Source organism: Drosophila persimilis, unplaced genomic scaffold, assembly GCF_003286085.1.
Source record: "Drosophila persimilis strain 14011-0111.01,24,50 unplaced genomic scaffold, DperRS2 tig00000002-arrow-pilon, whole genome shotgun sequence".
NCBI classification, from domain to species: Eukaryota; Metazoa; Arthropoda; class Insecta; order Diptera; family Drosophilidae; genus Drosophila; species Drosophila persimilis.
The window spans coordinates 17,843,077-17,860,597 of record NW_020825289.1 but is presented as its reverse complement, the minus strand read 5'-3'; the positions used below and the strand labels follow the sequence as shown (position 1 = coordinate 17,860,597).

Here is a 17,521-nt window from a genome sequence, read left to right as displayed (position 1 = left end):
TTTTTATCTGCGTCTAAAATGAGGCTTTGATGCAAAATCGGAGAAAAACAATCAAATATCTGTCGAAAAACTAAAATACTTCTTTCTTGCCAATTCGCAGGCAATGTGCTAAGACCCAATCCACATTCGCGTATTTAAATGTCCGCGCGAAACCGTGTGTGAAATATGGCATCTAACAATAGGTTGAAAACGGGCTCAGGATCATCCCAAATAAACTACAAGTTTACATGTCGCTGCTGTCTGAAATCCGATGCGGAGTTCCTCAAGCTGGACACGCTGGCGGTGGCGCGCAATCTGGATCCAAGTGAATCCGATAAAATACCCCTAATTCGTTGTTTGCTGTTCTGCATACGCACGGAAAATTTGCCGGAGCTTCCGCAATACATATGCGTTGAATGCAGCAAGAGCTTGCAAATAGCCTACTATTTCTTGCAAAATGCACTGCGCGCACACGAAATACTCTGCCGCAAACTGTGTCCGGGCAAGCCGCGTCCTACGCTGGCCCAGCGTTTCAATGGCTCCATCAAACAGCCAGAGGTGTGTTGGTGGTGTGTTTGGTTGTGGTGACGCGTGTTTTATGTGTTTATTTACTGCTTTTAGGTGTCGCTGCGGCAGGCGGTTGAGGACAAGGCGAAGCCACATAAGACATTTCGGCACGAGTGCAAACTCTGCGGCTTTGTCGTCTACAATCGGATGGAGCTAAAGCAGCACATACGTCAGCACGTCGGTACGGGAGTAATCTTCAAACCATGAATATTTCATATAAATTAACCCAATTGTTCTCATCACTTCAGATGGGAGCTCCTACAGCTGCAAAGTCTGTAGCTTCGTAACCCTGAAGCAGCGTCTCCTGCAGGAGCACTACAGTGCGACCCATGGCATGTCTGCCAACCACGCGGACGAACAAGTAAAACCAAAATCATTCTACAATGCCGCTGCATCCACTTCATCCACATCCGCTACGGCTGCCAAAGAGGAGGTTAAAGTGTGCACCCTGGAGGACATGGAGCTGTTGATTCCCACGGTTCTCGCGCCCGGGGATTACATCCAACCGTCCATCGATGAAGAGCAACTGCGTGACATAGAACAGCAATTGGCGGCCAGCATGTCGGAGCCCGTTGTCGGTGTCGACACTTTGACCTCCAACATGTCACAAATAGAGGGAAACAATATGAGCATTGGCACCGAGTATGTCGTGATGCCCGATGGTACCTTGCAGATCAACGGAGGCGGTGCGTGAAATGGTTCCCTCAATTCGTATGGCCAGTGGACTCATTCTCTCTTGTCTTGCAGGCGTGGTCATTGAATACATAGATGATAGCAGGCCACATCACAACGCCACTGGAAATGTAAGCCTGCAAAATCTCCTTGGAGGCGGCAACGAAAACGAGTCCATGGACATCGATGTCAGTGAGCTGATTGTGGAGGATATGGTGCCGCAGATAAAAGGTAATCAAAAGCCTTCCAATCACCAATGAGAATCCCCCTCACCGTTTCTGTTTGTTTCGCTCTTCCAGTCAAGCCAAAACCAATACCCATTGGACCCGCTCCCCTCAAGTACAAATGCAAAGTCTGTCCCAAAGCTTTTGTCACCATGGGGCGTCTAAAATCACACCAGATAAGCCACAGCCGTTAGTATACCGCCTATACCCTACCCCGCCCGACATCCCCCACTGGATCGGACTCGACTAACCCACTGTGCCTTTGTCTTATGCAGATTTGCCCAAGTTCTACTGCGATCAGTGCCCCTTCTACTCGCTGCGCTCTAGCGATCTCTGCCAGCACTACAAGACAAAGCATCTCAAGGACGAACAGAATGGAAAGGTGGCCGGTGATGAGATCTATTCCTGCGACACGTGCCTTTTCGAAGCGAGGACATCCAGCCAGCTGCGGGTGCACATAACTGAAAAGCATAAGACACAACCCTCGGATATAGATCTGCGCCCCACTTGGCAAAGTGGGGCGACCGCCTCCGGTGGCGGCATCAGCTCGGCTCGAACTAGTGGCCAGGGCTCCAAGGAGCAGGGCAGTCAGCCACAACACACCGAAATTCCACTGGGCATTCAATGTGAGTCTTGAGATGGTTACGACCATGACCAGGGAATTTTACTTCGACTTCTATCGGTTATCATTCGACTTTTGAGGTATTGCGGTGCGTTATGAAATGAATCGCGAATGGATGAGTTTCGATAATACTTTTCCGTTTCAGTTTGGCCCAGTTATTATTTTGTTTGCTCTTATCCTTTGTCTGGGATCCCAATCACAATTAAGAAATTTATAAGTTTTCGGGTGTCTTATGAGTTGCTTCCTCTTTCAATTCGATTCATTTTCCTTAATACACCATTGATAAGAAGGGAGCCATATCCAACCCTATAAAGTGTATATATTCTTGATCGGCAACAACAGCTGGCTTGATTGATTCATGTCCGTCTTTCCGTTCCTATAAAAATTAATTTACCAAAACAACAAGTTAAAAACAACTTAAACTGAAATAATATCTGAGCATATAGCTCCGAACGATTGGCCAGTTCCATTATCATTGTTTCCGAAGAAATTCCTCAAACCGTCCTTGCTCCCAACTCCCAAATGTGTTCTCCGACAACCAAAGCTAGCCAGAAGCATCTGCCGAACGTCGAAAAAGAATGCCTGAGAATCCAAAACCAAAATACATATCATGTTCATGACCAGGCACGAGGATGGTCGAATCGAGATTAGGACCGAGACCCATTCCCGCGATTATAAAAACAAAACACATGTCGTGTAAATGACGAGGCACATTAGGATTTTTATTTGTTTACGTCTTTTAAATTAAAGAAGAGGTAGTTTTTTTCCGTGTGTGTTCGAAATTTAATAACGATTTCTCGACAAAGTGCGAGAATCTTCGGTTCCTGAAGCACTCTCAGTCCTGATATTCCCTTAAGTTCCGTGTTTGATTTGTGGTTAATTTGTTTGGTTAATTCATTTGGCGGTTATTTTATGGGCACCACAGATACCGACAGCAAAGAAGAGTCTGTCCAAAGGAAAAAGGAAGGAGAAGAAGGAAAATTGAATGTAAATAATATACAAAATATAGAATGAAATTTGTACATGTATCGCATATATATATACTACATAAATAGTGACCCCCAGGCATAATCTATTAGTAAATTGGATCTCAAATCATAATTGCATTCAGTGTTTTGGCATTCATACACGGGTAGGGCAGGGGGTGATGTGATTGATTCAATTGAGCAAAAACTACTTTTTCACTCACTGATAAGAGCCAAATAATAAACTGATGCAAGTCGAGAGGGACCGTGGTATAAATTTCGGTAAGGACGAGAAAAGATACATAGATCTCTTTCATTTTGCCTTTTTTCTTGTCGTTTCTTTAAGCATTGATCGATTGTAAACTTGTGTTCTTTTTAGTCGTGCCAACACTAACAAAGTTATTTTATATGTGCTATTTTTTTTTAAATCTAACAAGTTATGGTATCTGTTTTAGTTGAATTCCCTGGTTATTTCTTTATTCTTTGTCGGACCCTATTTAATTGAATATCTTACAGATCCGTCTGCAGTGCTGACGGCGGCGACAGTTGAAAATCAGCCATTGCATCAGCAGCAGCAACAGCAGCCGGAGCCACAGCATCAAGAGCAGCAGGATCAGCAGCAACAGCAACAGCAACTTGCAGCGATACCATCCCAAACATCCACGTTAACGCAGTCGGGTGATATCAATGTGGTGATAGATGCCACACCGCTGTTCTTTACGGCGCCAGCGGCAGGGACTGGCACTGTGACTGTGTCTGGGGAAGAATTAGAGGGTCAGGGACAGGGAGCGGGAGATCCGGGTACAATATCCGCTGAAGCAATGGCCAATGGGGACGGCTTGCACATCGGCAACACATATGAAATCTTTCCAGAAATCTCAACGAGCAGTTTGGCAGCGACTCATCCCATACCGGCATTGCCAACGACAACGTCGGCGAACATCTCAATGTTCGGGGATATGCAGGATTTTATAGACAACACAGATGTGGCCGCCATATGCACCATACCCGCCGATGATATGCCAGTGGTGGATGGTGACGATATTGTGATTGATAATAACAATATCAGCTTGGACTTTGATGCTGAGAACCTGTTTGAGGACTTTGAGGATGAGGAAGAGGCCGTTGGCGATGAGGAGGAGGACGAAGACGACGAAGACGCTGAAAATGAGGATGAAAATGAGAACAATGATGCAGCCACCGATCAAAATCTGCTGCTAACAAGCGACGATGACGATGTGGATGACTTTGACGACGAGCAGTCCAAGCATCTGCAAAAACCATACTGCATATTTTGCAACAAAAAGTTTACGAGCCAATACAAGTTCGAGAATCACATGTTTGTGCATCGAGGTGAGTCTGGAGATCCCTTATATAGCCATCTCTATACATACGTATGTATGAATATGCCTGTTATATCCGTATATTTCCTTTTAGGTCTAGCCCCCTACCGCTGTGAGCTCTGCACCAATCTCTACAACATGAAGCGTCTCCTTATCAGGCACTACAAAACCGTACACAGGCGCATGCCCACGCGGGACATGGTTCAGGCGAAGGGCGACAAGGTATTGGTGGCGCGCACCAATATCGAGACACTGCAACTGGATCTGGATAGGAGTAAGCCAAGAATAAGGCTCTTCATACTTCATCAAATCTACAATTTCTTAATGTAATTGCAGAGCCCATGCTGATGTGTGCCAAGTGTCCGTTTGAGTGCGAATTGGATACGGAAATGCGAAAGCATCTGAATGCGCATCACGGCATCAATGATGGTGGTAAGTGTAGCCATAGAAAAAGGCAAAGAGTGCCTTCTCCCTTTCATAAAAAGCCATTTTAAAACTATATTTTGCACACTATTCCTTACAGTATCCGTGCATGCCAACGAGGTGTTTATTATACGCAGTGAGTAGCGTTACGAAATTGATTTATTTATTTTGAAGGGAGATCTATCTGATCAGATCAGTGCATTAGATGTCCTTACCAGTAGGAGTGCCCAGATAGCTATATATTCCTTGTCTATTCCCAGAACTACCCTTTGAGTGTCCGCGATGCATTCGCTCATTTGCGGCCAAGAGCACACTGACCCGCCATCTACAGCGTAGCCATTTGGTGGACACGATAATTGAGATGCAATCCAACCAAACAACCACGAACTCGGCAGCCACAGCCACAAGTACCACGTGCACTGCAACCACCTCATTGCCGGCGAACACGGCTGACGAGCAGCAGCTCGAGACCGATCGGCCGGCCACGTCGGAAACGGAGGCTGTTGGCTATGGCGATGGGGAATGCGGTAAGAGCGACAATAGCCTTGCACGAATGAACTCAAATTCCAATTCCAACTATGCCCAACACATGTCGACGCACAATCCGATTGATAAACTAAATATGCTGTTGTTCGATGGCGAACATGATCTTTGATTGTTGTTGTACTCACCAGAGGTAGCAGTCAAACCTGAAGGCGCAACGACAACAGCAGCCGGAGTTAAAGAAGAGCCAACGACTACTTCAACCGCGTCCGCATCCGCATCCGAAACATCATCCATAATATCAACCATAAAAGCAGATCCACCATCAGAAAGAATTCCGAATCCCCCCGACGAATCGTCAGAGCCACGAGCCATGAACGATATAGATTATGTTCCAGTCAAAGGCGAGACAGCATCAGCAGAAGTAAAAGCATCACCACATACCGCCACAATAGAGTCATCGTCATCCACACCAACGCCATTTGATTTTGACTTTGACTTTATGGGGGATGCAGAAAAATCCAGGCTTACGCCTACGCCCACCACGCCCAGTTCGAGCAACAAAGAAATCGTCAGCACCACAGATCAGTTCCCCTGCACCACCAATCCGAGCACGAGCATTAGCACCAGCATTAGCACCAGCACCAACACCAATGCCTTTGCACCGAGCCTCCTAATCAACGGCAGCGACAAACTGTTGACTGTTGCAATGGAGCCATCGCCCATTAAGGGCCTACGTCCGCGCATCCCTCGCACGCCCACCTACGCGTGCAAGCAGTGCAAAAAAAGCTTTGATGAGCTGGGAAAGCTGGTAAAGCATGAGATGGATACGCATCCCATTGGCGAATCGTCACGCTTGGGCTATAAGCACATATGTGGCACCTGCGGTACAACGTATCGCACAATGGCGCTGCTCAAGTTCCACATGAAGCGGCATTTGACCCGAAAGTTTACGTGCAAGTTGTGTTCAAAGGAGTTTGTACACAAAACTGAACTGGACAGGCACATGCTGGCGAAACATGCCACCGAGAAGTCGTTCCGATGTTCTCTGGATGGCTGTCGCAAGATGTTCGCCTTCAAGCATCATTTGGTGCGGCATCAGAATGCATCCCATCTGAAGTTACGCCACGTGTGCGCCATATGCCAGAAAGAGGTGAAGACCAGCCTGCACCTGAGGCACCACATGACCGTGCACAGAGGCATGACAGCCTACAAGTGTCCCAAATGTGACCGCACATATTTACGTCGCGGAGCGTAAGTACCCTAGAAATAAGTGACTAGTACGTCTCATATCATGCTAAATATTTCCTCTCCTTTACTTAGCCTTCGTGTCCATGCCCTGTCCGTCCATCATGTGCAGCTTACGGAGACAGAGCTGGCCGAAGTCTTTCGCCACAATGTGGGTTATACCAATCCGCACGACATGAAGGTATTCACACGCAATGGGCAATTGGTGCGCCGCAAGGAGCTGGAAGCCGAAAAGGAAAAGGAAATGCAGATGGGTGATGATTCATCCGCTGTAGTGGCGAATATTTCAAAATAATTCTGAATTCTGAATCATGCTCATTAGTAGTCCTGAGAAGTAATGACACCCTGTACAAAGTTTATATAGTTTATAAGTACTGTTTCCATATGCAGTTTTTAACACACACATTTAATGTCTTGAAGTTTTCCCCCTAAGGCTAGACTTAAGCATGATATCATTATCAAAATCGACCTATTACCGACACATATAGTATGTACATATATTACATGCAAATATTTGTACATTGAACAATTGTAGCGATTTGGTTTGAATATATGTATAATAATCTAGTAATGGATTTCCTTTAAGCGGATCTGGGAATGGTGGCCTCGAATTACAGTCGTTCCACACTTAACTGGCAGCCGATGCACTCGAGTGGGACTGCAATGGCAACTCCCCTACCCAAGGAATGGTCTCCAATGGAACCCAATCACGACCAACGCGCTCTGCTTGGCCAAAGAGCTATACAATAGTCTAAGAATATAACACATTTATTTGTATATAAGCTATAGACTCCAAATAGGGATAGAGTAGCGAACGCCGATTCGACACATTTTTGTTTGTAAATTGGATATTTGAAAGCAATAAAACAACCTGTTAGCATAATCTCTCCGTACGCTCGATGTAGAAGTGCCTTCTATCCTTCTTTATTTTTCCATTATCGCATTTCTGATACGATTCAAATATCCCCTTTTATGAAGATCCTATGTTGTGAACACAAACAGATTGTTTAAAACAAGTTTACGTGTATTTACAAATTTAACATAATCACTTTGAGTCAGTTCGGTTTAATTAATAAAGTAAGCAAAATAGTACGCTAACATAGGTAATCGTAGATGCATGAATACTAATGGTATCAGAATAATCAGTTCATTTTGGTTAAGGGATGTGTTCCGTTTTCAAGTTGTTCCTCTTCCAAGTCCACTGGTTCTCCAAGCTGCTTAGCTGTTGATATGATACATAATCGTCTTTGGCAAACTCCTTCAAGCGAGCTATCTGCGTCATTGCCTCGTCAAAGGTTGTTATCGGATTGTGAATAAATTCAGGTGCATCTAATGGGGAAATCACAGTATCCTCCTCATCATCCATTATGGGCTCGGATTTCACCAGGATGGCCTCAAACTGCTGCACGTCCAGTGTTTCGCCTTTTGGGTGGAAGGTTATGTTGTGTCGTTTGCGCCACTTCTGCAGCCAACCGTCTGAGGCCGAGAAGCCAGTGTATCCCAGATGCTGGGCTATTTCTCGCGCCTTTGTCCTTACCTCCTGTCCAGACAAGCGAATGTTCTCGCTTCTGGCCCTGGTGAACCAGCTGAAGCACAAATCATCAATGTGGGAGCCCTGCTGGCTCAGACAGTTCTTCTTCTGATGGCCATTGACTCCTGATTTCAATTTAGTATCGATTTGCCCTTTGTTCTTCAAAATTCCAGCTGCTTGTGTTTTGCCTATATTAAATCTGGAAAAAATAATTTTTTTAGACATGTTGTTTATGCATGTAACAGTCTTAAAAGACTTACCTTCTGGCAAGATCCCGAACGGACAGTTTCTCCTTCTCCTGCACCTGGATAACTTCACTTTTTTCGTTCAAAGAAAGCAATCTACGGGGAGTCCTGCTTCTGCCAGGCGGCATTTTTAGTTGCGTTGCTGCAAAGTCTGCAGCGCCTAAACAAAACTCAGGCAAGTCGCTGATAAATATCCAAATATATTAGGCCTCCCCTCCCTCCCGTTTAAGACCACATAATTTTTATTTTCTTTAGGTTTTAAGCCCTGCCAAGTCAGAGAATCGAAGATGTTGGAGTACTTGATAAGTTGTACATCAATGAAGTCAATTAGTTTGGTACGCGCTGATAAGAAATTTTGTAAATATCATTATACTTTCTTAGAGATGGGAAGTTTTTCCTTGTGTTGTATGGCACAATTAAAAATTAGGCGCTATCGATGTTATTTGAAACTATATGGCCAGTGTGTGCCCATCAAATTTGTCTGCTTAGAAGTCTGTTGTTTCCTTTAGCCAGGCTGACCATTTACGGCATATTTTGACGTCGAAATTAAGTTAACGGCATATTTACTCAATTTCATCATTCATTGGTACTCAGATCCTTGTCACCCATTCACTTTCAAACAATTTCGCTTTGGCGCGCACCACTCGCAAGCTTGATATCGATATGACCATTATGCTCAATAGAGGTGGTAGTACATCGATGTTTGCGAAAAGAACTGCAAAAGAGCGGTACAAAACACATTGTCGGCAGTCAATTTTATTTCCTTCTTAAAACAAACAAACAAGCCTGTAACAAACATTATAAACAACAAACAGCAGCTAGAGAATCAATAGGAAATAGGAGCGACAATGGAAGCCGCAACCGCTGTTGCGGACTCCGCGCTGTCGCCGATTAACAAACGGAACTTGGCAAAGTGTCGAGCGTGTCTATCTGTGAATCGAAAAACCGTGAAGTTGGACGCCAAAATGCCAAATCTGCAAAGGTCGCGAACCTATGGCCAGAGTCTGAGTCAGTGTACCAACCTCGAAATGAGGGCGATCAGCCCCGGCGGCTACCACTGGCCAATGCAGATCTGTGTGCGGTGTTGCCGCGCCCTCGAGGTGGCAACGCACTTTGTGGAAATGGCTCTTGAATCCAATCTCAAGCTGTATGCCGAAGCTAAAACGGTAAAACTGCCCAGTCCCCCCGGAGAGCTTAAGCGGAAGGCTAGCTCCGAAACGCTTCAGTGGAATCAGTTCAGCGAGGAGTTCGACAAGTTTGTGGAGAGCTACGATGGTGTGCCAGGACCAATTGAAGAGAATGTGCTGTATATGAGAGGTGCAAAGATTCCGCGTCTGGATGCGGATGTTAGGGCCAAAAGGACCCCAAAAGAGGATGATGGTACGAATCTTTCTCCCTCTCCTGTCCTGTATTGTATATATTTAATGTTAATTTTGTTCTATTAGTGATTCTGTTTGATGTCAAGTATGACAACAACGATTTGGAAGAGGAGGATGAGAATGACGGCTCAGATGCCAAGAACAATGAGACCTTTTTTGAGAATAGTATTACGACGGGCTCCCCATTGCCACCAGGCAATCCTCAGGCAATCAAATCAGTGGGCAGCCAAAGTGGCGAGAATAATAATAATTACAAATTTAATTTCAACAACAACAAAAACGGTGACATGTCCAGTTTCCCCGATGTCGAGCGCGATCTTATACAACGCGCTCTGTACATGACACTGAACGATGATGACAGCAACACGAATAACACGGCGCAGAAAGAGCAGGCCATTGAGTCCATCAAAAACATACTGCTAAATGGTAAACCGAGTAATTAAGTTTTGGAATGTATTAACCATGGACTCCTCCTTTGTTTTGTAGAGAGTGAGAGTATTGGATCCCTGCAAGGCTCCTCTACGAGTGGTGTAGCAATCAGGAAAGATAGCCCCGACATACCCATGCTGAACTGCCACATTTGCGAGTATGCGAACACCGAGGCGAAACAGATCAGGAGTCATTATATTGGCATTCACAAGATGGATATGGCCGAAGATGATATCATTGGATTGACCAAAAGTGCGTATCCAGTAAATTGTATATCTAAGAAGAACTATAATTCTCGACTTCGTTCTAGATCAAAGCTTCAAGTGTCGCCCTTGCAATAGTTATGATACGAAGAACCGACAGGAAATGCAAAAACATCTTATTCATCATCATAAAATTGATGGGGATTTTGGTAAGCAGAAGACAAAAATTCCTTATGATGCCTCCATCCTATTCTGTATGTTGTCTGCATTACGATTTGCAGAAATGTACTGCTATGTGCAGCAGAACTGCCCAGCTTGTCCGCGGGTCTTCAAAGATCAGAGATCAGCCAGAACTCATTATACAAGGATGCATACTCAAGCGGCCCGAGAACCACCCGAAGCGCACACATGCGGGGCATGCGGTAAAGTTTTCAACCAAAAGGCCAGCCTGCAGGCCCACCAACGATTCTGCCAGGTGAAGGACCCCGTCCAGTGCACCTTCTGCGAGCTGAAGTTCAGTAGCCTGCGCAAGTACGAGATCCATTTGCAACAGCTACATTCAGTGGACACACTGCATGCATGCGAAATCTGTCACAAGAATTTCAAGAGTGCAGACTTCCTGGCCGTACACCGTAAGAGGCACTCCGAGCGCCATTACCAGTGCGACAAGTGCTCCCTAAACTACATCAACGCGGCCGAGCTGCGAGTGCATTACGAGCGCGCCCATGTAAACGACGAGCAAGTTAGCTGCCTCATATGCGGGAGTCAGTTCCAAAACTTTGCTTTGATGCGGGAGCATGAGAACAGGAGTCACCAGAAACAGGTTTGGCGCTGCGATAAGTGCAACTTTGAGGCCTCATCGCGGGCTCGCATGCGTCAGCATCAATTTGAGCACACCGCCTATCCTTACAAATGCAGACACTGCCCCGAGGAGTTTGCCGATCGCAAAAAGTACGTATGGGAGCTCGAAATTGCGGACAGTTGGCCACTATAAAAGTAATTGAATATTGATTCTCTGACTATTTAGAATCCGACTACATTCCAAAAAGGTGCACTGCATCGAGCTGAGCGATGAGCAGCTGGCCGAGATGTTTCGCGAGAGGACTGGCTATACAAATCGGCACGATGCCTTTAACAAGAATAATACCTCACTTGAAATTCCAGGATTTAGCGAAGATTGCTTTAGTGAGCTGAAAAGCCTGGGGGTCGACTACGACGATATCACATCAGATCTCTTCTCGAATTCCACCACTCTGGACGAACTGCTCGATTTGATTCCCTGAACTGAGGACCGATCCGATCCATTTACCTGCATAGAAGTTAAGAGATCATGAAACATTACAAAAAAAGAATAGCTAACGAGAGCTAGAAGACTGTACCCAATTTACACCACACCAACAATCGACCGACAAACTTCCATTACTTTGTTGCTTTCATAAATTATTTTGCTCAGAGAACTCAGACCGAACCGAAGCGAACCTGCTGGTGGTATTTACATTCACGTGTATTTCACTGCAGGTACATAGAAACGAAACCATGATATTTCTGAAGTTACCAATCTCAATAAACCGTTATAAAAGTGCTTCTGAAGCGCCCCCAGATCTTTTGTTACTTGTTCACTCCAGACTCGGAATATATTTAAGCTACTTTAATTTGAAAATCTAATTAACGCCCTGGACGAATTTTGAGAGGAAATCCGTGGGCTTGGGCTCCTGCGACTCCTTCCAGTAGCGCATAATATGGCCTTTTTGTTTCCAGATCTCCACCGTCTCTTTCAGCTCCATTTGCCCCTGTAAAAAGGATGTCGATTAGATACTGAATGATCTTGTCCCAGCGTATACGCACCTTGATGACGAGCATGTCTATCACGCGTATGTCGGTTACATGACGGTCCTTGACAAATTGCTCGCGCAACTTGGAGCGGCACTGCTCCACAGTCATAGGAATATCGTAGTCCATTACTGGAAGGGCATCGAATTGTTTATATAGTGTCGGGACACTGAAAGATGACATAACCAAGAGCACTCACCGATATAGGGAATCTGGCGGTACCAGGCCTTGTAAAGGTTCAGGGCACGCTTGCGTGCCTCCTCCCTGTCGACGGACAGAATGGGACGCACCTGCTGTACGGCCCGTTTAATGGCTTCACGTCCGGCCATGGTTTTTCGGTTTTTTGCGCAAAATTATTTTTACCGAAGTAATTAGTGATGTAATTTTTGCCGATGTTTACCGATGTTTTCCGATGTTTTTGCTGCTACCGATGTTGAGTGATGTATTTTGCAAAACATCGATCGATTAGTTTCAAATTTGTAAGCAGCAAACACAGCAATGCCTGCCTCATTTGAAAGCAATCCTTCGTGTTTTTGGGACGGTGTGAAAAGTACCTATCCTAATTTATACAAAATTGCAATGCAATTTTTACGTTAATGGCATCTTCTGCGTGTATTTTGAACGGGTGTACTCAGCGGCTGCTAACATATTAAGTCGAAAACGTAATAGACTTTCACCTGTGCGACTAAGCCGCATTTTGGTTTTTGCAAAGCATTGACAAATAGTACTTATTTGAAATATTAGTTATCTCTGATGATATCTACAGTGATATGTAAAAGACTGCTATGAAAGCATAATCATTTCTTTTATGTTAAATATTGTTTCGTTTAGTCCTATGATATGTAAAACTCTGCTATGAAAGCTCAAGTTTAATTTTTCCTTTGTTGAATATTCGGTTTTATAATCAAATGGGAAAGTTTTGAAACATCGGTCATACATCGATGCATCGAAGAAAAATCCGATATATCAATCCAACATCTATGTTTGATTTTGACAACATCGAAGGACATCGACATCGATGTTTTCATTCAAATTTACATCACTAGAAGTAATTAGTGTGATTTTCAGTGTGACCGACCCTCAGAAATATACCAAAACATACCGTCTAATTTTCAAAATATACCGTAAATATACTGATGAATTCAAGTTTTCTTATACATATTCCTCGTTTTTGATATTCCATCGAATATTACTAACTATATAGAACATTTAGCCATGCCCACATAATTTTATCCGATTAATGAATCTATTTTCTACAAGATTGGATAGATTTTAATCCTTGCTTTTATTTAACATTAAAATTGTGAGGCCTCGTAGGCATGAGTGCGCCTGCTGGTAGATCTTGCGTATTTGCGGTCCGTCGTAGCGCTATACTATATTTAACACACTATATTTTGAAAATATATACATATCTCTCTGTATAAATTGTTGGTGGTCCTAAACAGGAGCGATTTGCAAGGATAGTGCCTATCCGGGCTTGACTCCATCCGGATTGGGAGTATCCATCTTGGAGACTGTACACACACACAGCTTTTAGCACTTTTGTTTTGCTCTTACTTCGCATATTCGTACTCTTCTTACGATCTTGTCCGTTGACGCACACATACAATTAAATTGAAACATAGCGAAAGATATTGCCAGATAGATGCTTTCAATTTGCGTTCAACTTCGTGCTGTCTATAGTTATTCCATTAAAATGTAGAATAATATAAATTATTATTATTGTTGCGTAGCACCAGGGTGAAATTAGTGCTCAGCGTTCCCAGTGCCCAGAGGAGGATATGCGAAAAGAATGATGAAGTTATGGACTGAAATTGTTGAAGCAGAGGAGCAGCAGTACAAAGTACATATGTAAACGCCCAGTGCGATGGGAGCTGCGCGCAAAAGCTAGAATGAGATGCCATTAAAATCAATGAGCTGCAGATGAGGCTGGACGCTATCAGAGCGATACTCTCCAACCTGATGGAGGCCAGAAGCGGTGGAACGGAAGGCGTGCCGTCAGCATCAGCAGCTGCAGCAGAACACACGCCACTACCACAATCAGCAGCCGCCATTACACCCGAAATTGTGGCACCCGCGTCTGTGGCAGTGACGGACAATGGTAGGAAGAGGAGGAGGAGAGGTAGCCAGCAACAACAGCAGCATCCAATAATACCACAGCCAATACCAGCTTCCGAAGATGACGATGGCCAATGGACGGACTGCAGTCCAGTCGAGGACCACTACTGGATGGAGGAGGCCAGCAGCCTGTGCGAGAGCGACTGCCCGCACGGCGCCTACTAAATCCACGCTCAACCTAGACGAAGCAGCCAAACGCACAATAAACACTCTCAACTGCCACTAAAAAAAAAAAGAAAGCAAAAATCATCTGACCGGGTCGAGAAAGGTTCTAAAATTCTCTCAGCTCTCAAACTAAAACAACAAAACTCCAAAATGTTGAGGCGTGATAGATCTAAAGAAATCGTCGCTGATGAAGATGACAGCGTGACTATGGGTAGGTGGACGGCTCCATCTGACCACGTCGAGCAAAGTTCTAAAATTCTCTCAGCTGTTTGAAAAAAACTAAAACAACAAAATTCCAAAATGTCGAGGCGTGATAGATCTAAAGAAATCGTCGCTGGTGAAGATGACAGCGTGCAGAAACCCTAGCCAATCCAGCGTCAGTGTGGTGCTGACTTCGTCCGTCCAGAGTCCGGCCGTTCAGAGAACGCTCCCCGTGACCAGTTCACAGCTGGGAAGCATTGTGCAGAAGCTGACCAACCATACTGCTGCCGTGTGATGATAATGCCACTTTTCAGCACAGTTTTTTAAATTTGCATTAATAGATCATAACATCAAATTCGAAAATGCAGCGTTGTTTGCCGCATGGAATGCAAGGAAAATGCGGTACTCAAATTTTTGAAATTAATACAGCCCGTGATGATACCAGCAAGAAAATTTGTTATCGTTTGACAACAAAATGAAAAAAATGTAGGTCACATATTTAAAAAAAAAGTCGCAGAGCACGAAAAAGGCAGGCTGCCGATCTTGTTGTTTCAGAGGGAAGAAATATTAATTTGTTGATTTACCCGGCAATCATGGCCGCACGAAAGCGAGGCAAATACGACCTCGCTTTTGTTCTAAAACTTCTATCTTTATGCCCAGAGAAGGCCAAATTAGTTCACAAGGCTGTACAGGACGAAATTTTTGTACCGCCGCTGTCCTGTATGTATGGAAACATATGAAAAAGAAATCAGTAAAAAAAAATGTCAAACTTGTATCGCGCCCTAGAAAAATATGTCAAAATCTCTGTAGAAGGTATATCCCTAACGGAACTCAATAGCATAGCCTTTGAAGAAAAGGGAAAACACATTGGGGAAATTATTCATAGTGTAATTGAGGTATCTTTAAGGGAGAAAGTGCAGGAAAATCCTTTATTTTATGTAACCAAATTAGAAATGGACGACAAAGAAAAATGAATGATTAAGATGTTAGTAAAAATTTCGTAGTAGTTAGCGCATAATAATAATAATAATTAGCTATAAATATATATGTATGTATGTTCCGTCTTTAATTATGTTATATATAATATCTATTGTAACGACGGTACAGCCGAAAAGAGTCCCTTGGTCCAAGAATAAGGCGTGGATCAAGCGGCACCAAGAAATATGGTTGTTTTATTGTTGTTAAAAGGTATAGAGCTTGGTAGGTGCTCGGATCTTCCTTCGGGGTGGTCGCACGTGGCGGATAGCTGCGTGCTGGTTTAGATGATGGTCCGGTCGGTGCTGGAACTGAAGTTATTGACTGTCGCTGGCCTGAGCCGAACTGATGCAGTGCTGCCTGATTTTGAGTGTCACCATAAGCTAGATTGAAGAAAAAATAAGCTAGAATAAGCTAAATACAACAAAAAGCTTAAAAATAAGCTAACAATAAAAACACATCCAAATAATGTATATGTAATAATGTTCAATCGTAAAATCGTTTGCTATTCCGAGGATGGGTGAAATCCATGATAAATGGATTAAAAACCTAAACATATCAAAATACAACACACGCTTCCGAGTATGCGCGAAGCATTTCCAGAAGGAGTGTATTTTGAACGGGAGGCTTCGAACAGGAAGTCTTCCAACCGAAAATTTGGGTAAGTTAGTAAAATAAGTTAGTTTCTAGTCAGTTTTATTAGTCTGTCGGTCTGTCGAACCTACACAAATGTTTAATGTAGCCATACTGACTAGTTATCGGGTATAAATGTAGAGTTGCGGCCGCAGCAGCAACTCACAACGTTCCACCCGCTATTGTACTTCATTCAAACAAATTAAAATGATATTAATTACTTTTATTTACATTTTTGTTAATTTAGGACATAAGCCATTGTTTCAGAGCTCGCTCAGCAATTGGCAAAAAAAAGACATTGTTTCAATAGAATATATTGAAAACAAAACTGCCGATCTATCAATAGATAATATTGATATCAATTACAATGAAGATACATATTCTTCTCAAGAATCCGGCTATGAATTTCTGGAAAAGAAATGTAAAGCCCTAAATGAGGAAAATATTTCCCTAAAAGAGGAAATTACAAATTTGCATGAAAAATTTCACGCATTCACTGTCCAAGGTGAAGATAGTACAAATTATTTACAAAAAATAAATGATTAAGGGAAAGAAATTTCTCAACTTAAATCAATGTGCACGAACAGGACTCATGAAGAAAAACAATGTTTTTCGCCGCCGCTCCAAGTATTTGAGCCTGGCTTTCAAGGCGAACATATTAAAAAGTTGAAGAAACTTGTACATAAAATGGATGAGAGTCACAGAAATTGTTCACCAATTTTTGATGAAATGTTCATCTAACCAGAAATATGCTATCTTGCCAATGTTGACCGAGCAATTGGTTACGTAGACCTGGGAGACGGAATTTCCGATAAGGAACAATACTCCCCCCAAGCCACTGGAATGTTGACATTCCTTGTTAGAGGGCTGGTAAGTGATTACAGCTATTTTGTTGACTCAATATTTGTTAACAAAAATGTAACTCACAAATACGCCCAAGCCATTGGTCAGGCGGGTAAGTGTTGCACTGCAGCCGGCTTAAATGTCCGCGCTATAGTCTGCGATCAGGCAGCAGTAAACACGGCGGGTCTTGAAAAAATAGACCGTGAAAGATTGATCAATCCGCCAGTGCCTCAGTTCGTGTGCGTTTACGTACATTTACTCAAGAGTGTTAGAAATAACTTCTTGAACACAACAACACAACTACACCAGTCGGAAAAGCGACATGGAAAGTGATCGAAAAGTTTTATGAAGTCGATTCATTAAACTCTTTTTCGCTTGGCACCCAAGATTACGGAAAAGCACATCAATCCGCAAGGATATGATAGAATGAATACCGAATTGGC

At 43.6% G+C, this 17,521-nt stretch overlaps 4 protein-coding genes across 4 annotated transcripts; 2 read left to right on the top strand and 2 right to left on the bottom strand.

The window, feature by feature from the left end:
- Window positions 1–59: 59 nt before the first annotated feature.
- LOC6592204 lies at window positions 60–7,409 on the top strand. Its single transcript, XM_026985500.1, has 13 exons — window positions 60–537; window positions 601–727; window positions 795–1,232; window positions 1,294–1,449; window positions 1,518–1,631; window positions 1,718–2,068; window positions 3,546–4,382; window positions 4,467–4,646; window positions 4,709–4,804; window positions 4,896–4,931; window positions 5,056–5,322; window positions 5,470–6,532; window positions 6,602–7,409. Exons 1-13 carry the CDS (start codon window positions 166–168, stop codon window positions 6,819–6,821), a joined length of 4,257 nt encoding a protein of 1,418 aa, XP_026841301.1. The 5' UTR covers window positions 60–165; the 3' UTR covers window positions 6,822–7,409.
- A 120-nt stretch (window positions 7,410–7,529) lies between these two features.
- LOC6592205 (tigger transposable element-derived protein 6) lies at window positions 7,530–8,598 on the bottom strand. Its single transcript, XM_002017804.2, has 2 exons — window positions 8,318–8,598; window positions 7,530–8,256 (listed from the first exon to the last, which is right to left on the bottom strand). The coding sequence occupies exons 1-2, from the start codon at window positions 8,428–8,430 to the stop codon at window positions 7,683–7,685; spliced, it is 687 nt and encodes a 228-aa protein (XP_002017840.1). The 5' UTR covers window positions 8,431–8,598; the 3' UTR covers window positions 7,530–7,682.
- Window positions 8,599–9,053: 455 nt separating this feature from the next.
- On the top strand, window positions 9,054–11,912 carry LOC6592263 (zinc finger protein 2). The gene is made up of 6 exons (XM_002017805.2): window positions 9,054–9,682; window positions 9,748–10,107; window positions 10,168–10,362; window positions 10,421–10,522; window positions 10,595–11,264; window positions 11,341–11,912. The coding sequence occupies exons 1-6, from the start codon at window positions 9,151–9,153 to the stop codon at window positions 11,594–11,596; spliced, it is 2,115 nt and encodes a 704-aa protein (XP_002017841.1). The 5' UTR covers window positions 9,054–9,150; the 3' UTR covers window positions 11,597–11,912.
- A 9-nt stretch (window positions 11,913–11,921) lies between these two features.
- On the bottom strand, window positions 11,922–12,511 carry LOC6592264 (NADH dehydrogenase [ubiquinone] 1 alpha subcomplex subunit 6). The gene is made up of 3 exons (XM_026986424.1): window positions 12,343–12,511; window positions 12,159–12,274; window positions 11,922–12,103 (listed from the first exon to the last, which is right to left on the bottom strand). Exons 1-3 carry the CDS (start codon window positions 12,470–12,472, stop codon window positions 11,975–11,977), a joined length of 375 nt encoding a protein of 124 aa, XP_026842225.1. The 5' UTR covers window positions 12,473–12,511; the 3' UTR covers window positions 11,922–11,974.
- Between the last annotated feature and the right edge of the window lie 5,010 nt (window positions 12,512–17,521).

What these genes read in the sequence shown, in the direction of transcription:
- LOC6592264 (XM_026986424.1), bottom strand. Translation starts at nt 12,472, where the DNA reads ATGGCCGGACGTGAAGCCATTAAACGGGCCGTACAGCAGGTGCGTCCC. An exon ending in CCGCCAGATTCCCTATATCG is followed by an intron (nt 12,275 to 12,342) that starts GTGAGTGCTCTT and finishes ATGCCCTTCCAG; the next exon opens with TAATGGACTACGATATTCCT. An exon ending in TAGACATGCTCGTCATCAAG is followed by an intron (nt 12,104 to 12,158) that starts GTGCGTATACGC and finishes TCCTTTTTACAG; the next exon opens with GGGCAAATGGAGCTGAAAGA.
- LOC6592205 (XM_002017804.2), bottom strand. Translation starts at nt 8,430, where the DNA reads ATGCCGCCTGGCAGAAGCAGGACTCCCCGTAGATTGCTTTCTTTGAAC. An exon ending in GTTCGGGATCTTGCCAGAAG is followed by an intron (nt 8,257 to 8,317) that starts GTAAGTCTTTTA and finishes TATTTTTTCCAG; the next exon opens with ATTTAATATAGGCAAAACAC.
- LOC6592204 (XM_026985500.1), top strand. Translation starts at nt 166, where the DNA reads ATGGCATCTAACAATAGGTTGAAAACGGGCTCAGGATCATCCCAAATA. An exon ending in GCTCCATCAAACAGCCAGAG is followed by an intron (nt 538 to 600) that starts GTGTGTTGGTGG and finishes TACTGCTTTTAG; the next exon opens with GTGTCGCTGCGGCAGGCGGT. An exon ending in ACACCAGATAAGCCACAGCC is followed by an intron (nt 1,632 to 1,717) that starts GTTAGTATACCG and finishes TGTCTTATGCAG; the next exon opens with ATTTGCCCAAGTTCTACTGC.
- LOC6592263 (XM_002017805.2), top strand. Translation starts at nt 9,151, where the DNA reads ATGGAAGCCGCAACCGCTGTTGCGGACTCCGCGCTGTCGCCGATTAAC. An exon ending in TATCATTGGATTGACCAAAA is followed by an intron (nt 10,363 to 10,420) that starts GTGCGTATCCAG and finishes ACTTCGTTCTAG; the next exon opens with ATCAAAGCTTCAAGTGTCGC. An exon ending in TAAAATTGATGGGGATTTTG is followed by an intron (nt 10,523 to 10,594) that starts GTAAGCAGAAGA and finishes TACGATTTGCAG; the next exon opens with AAATGTACTGCTATGTGCAG.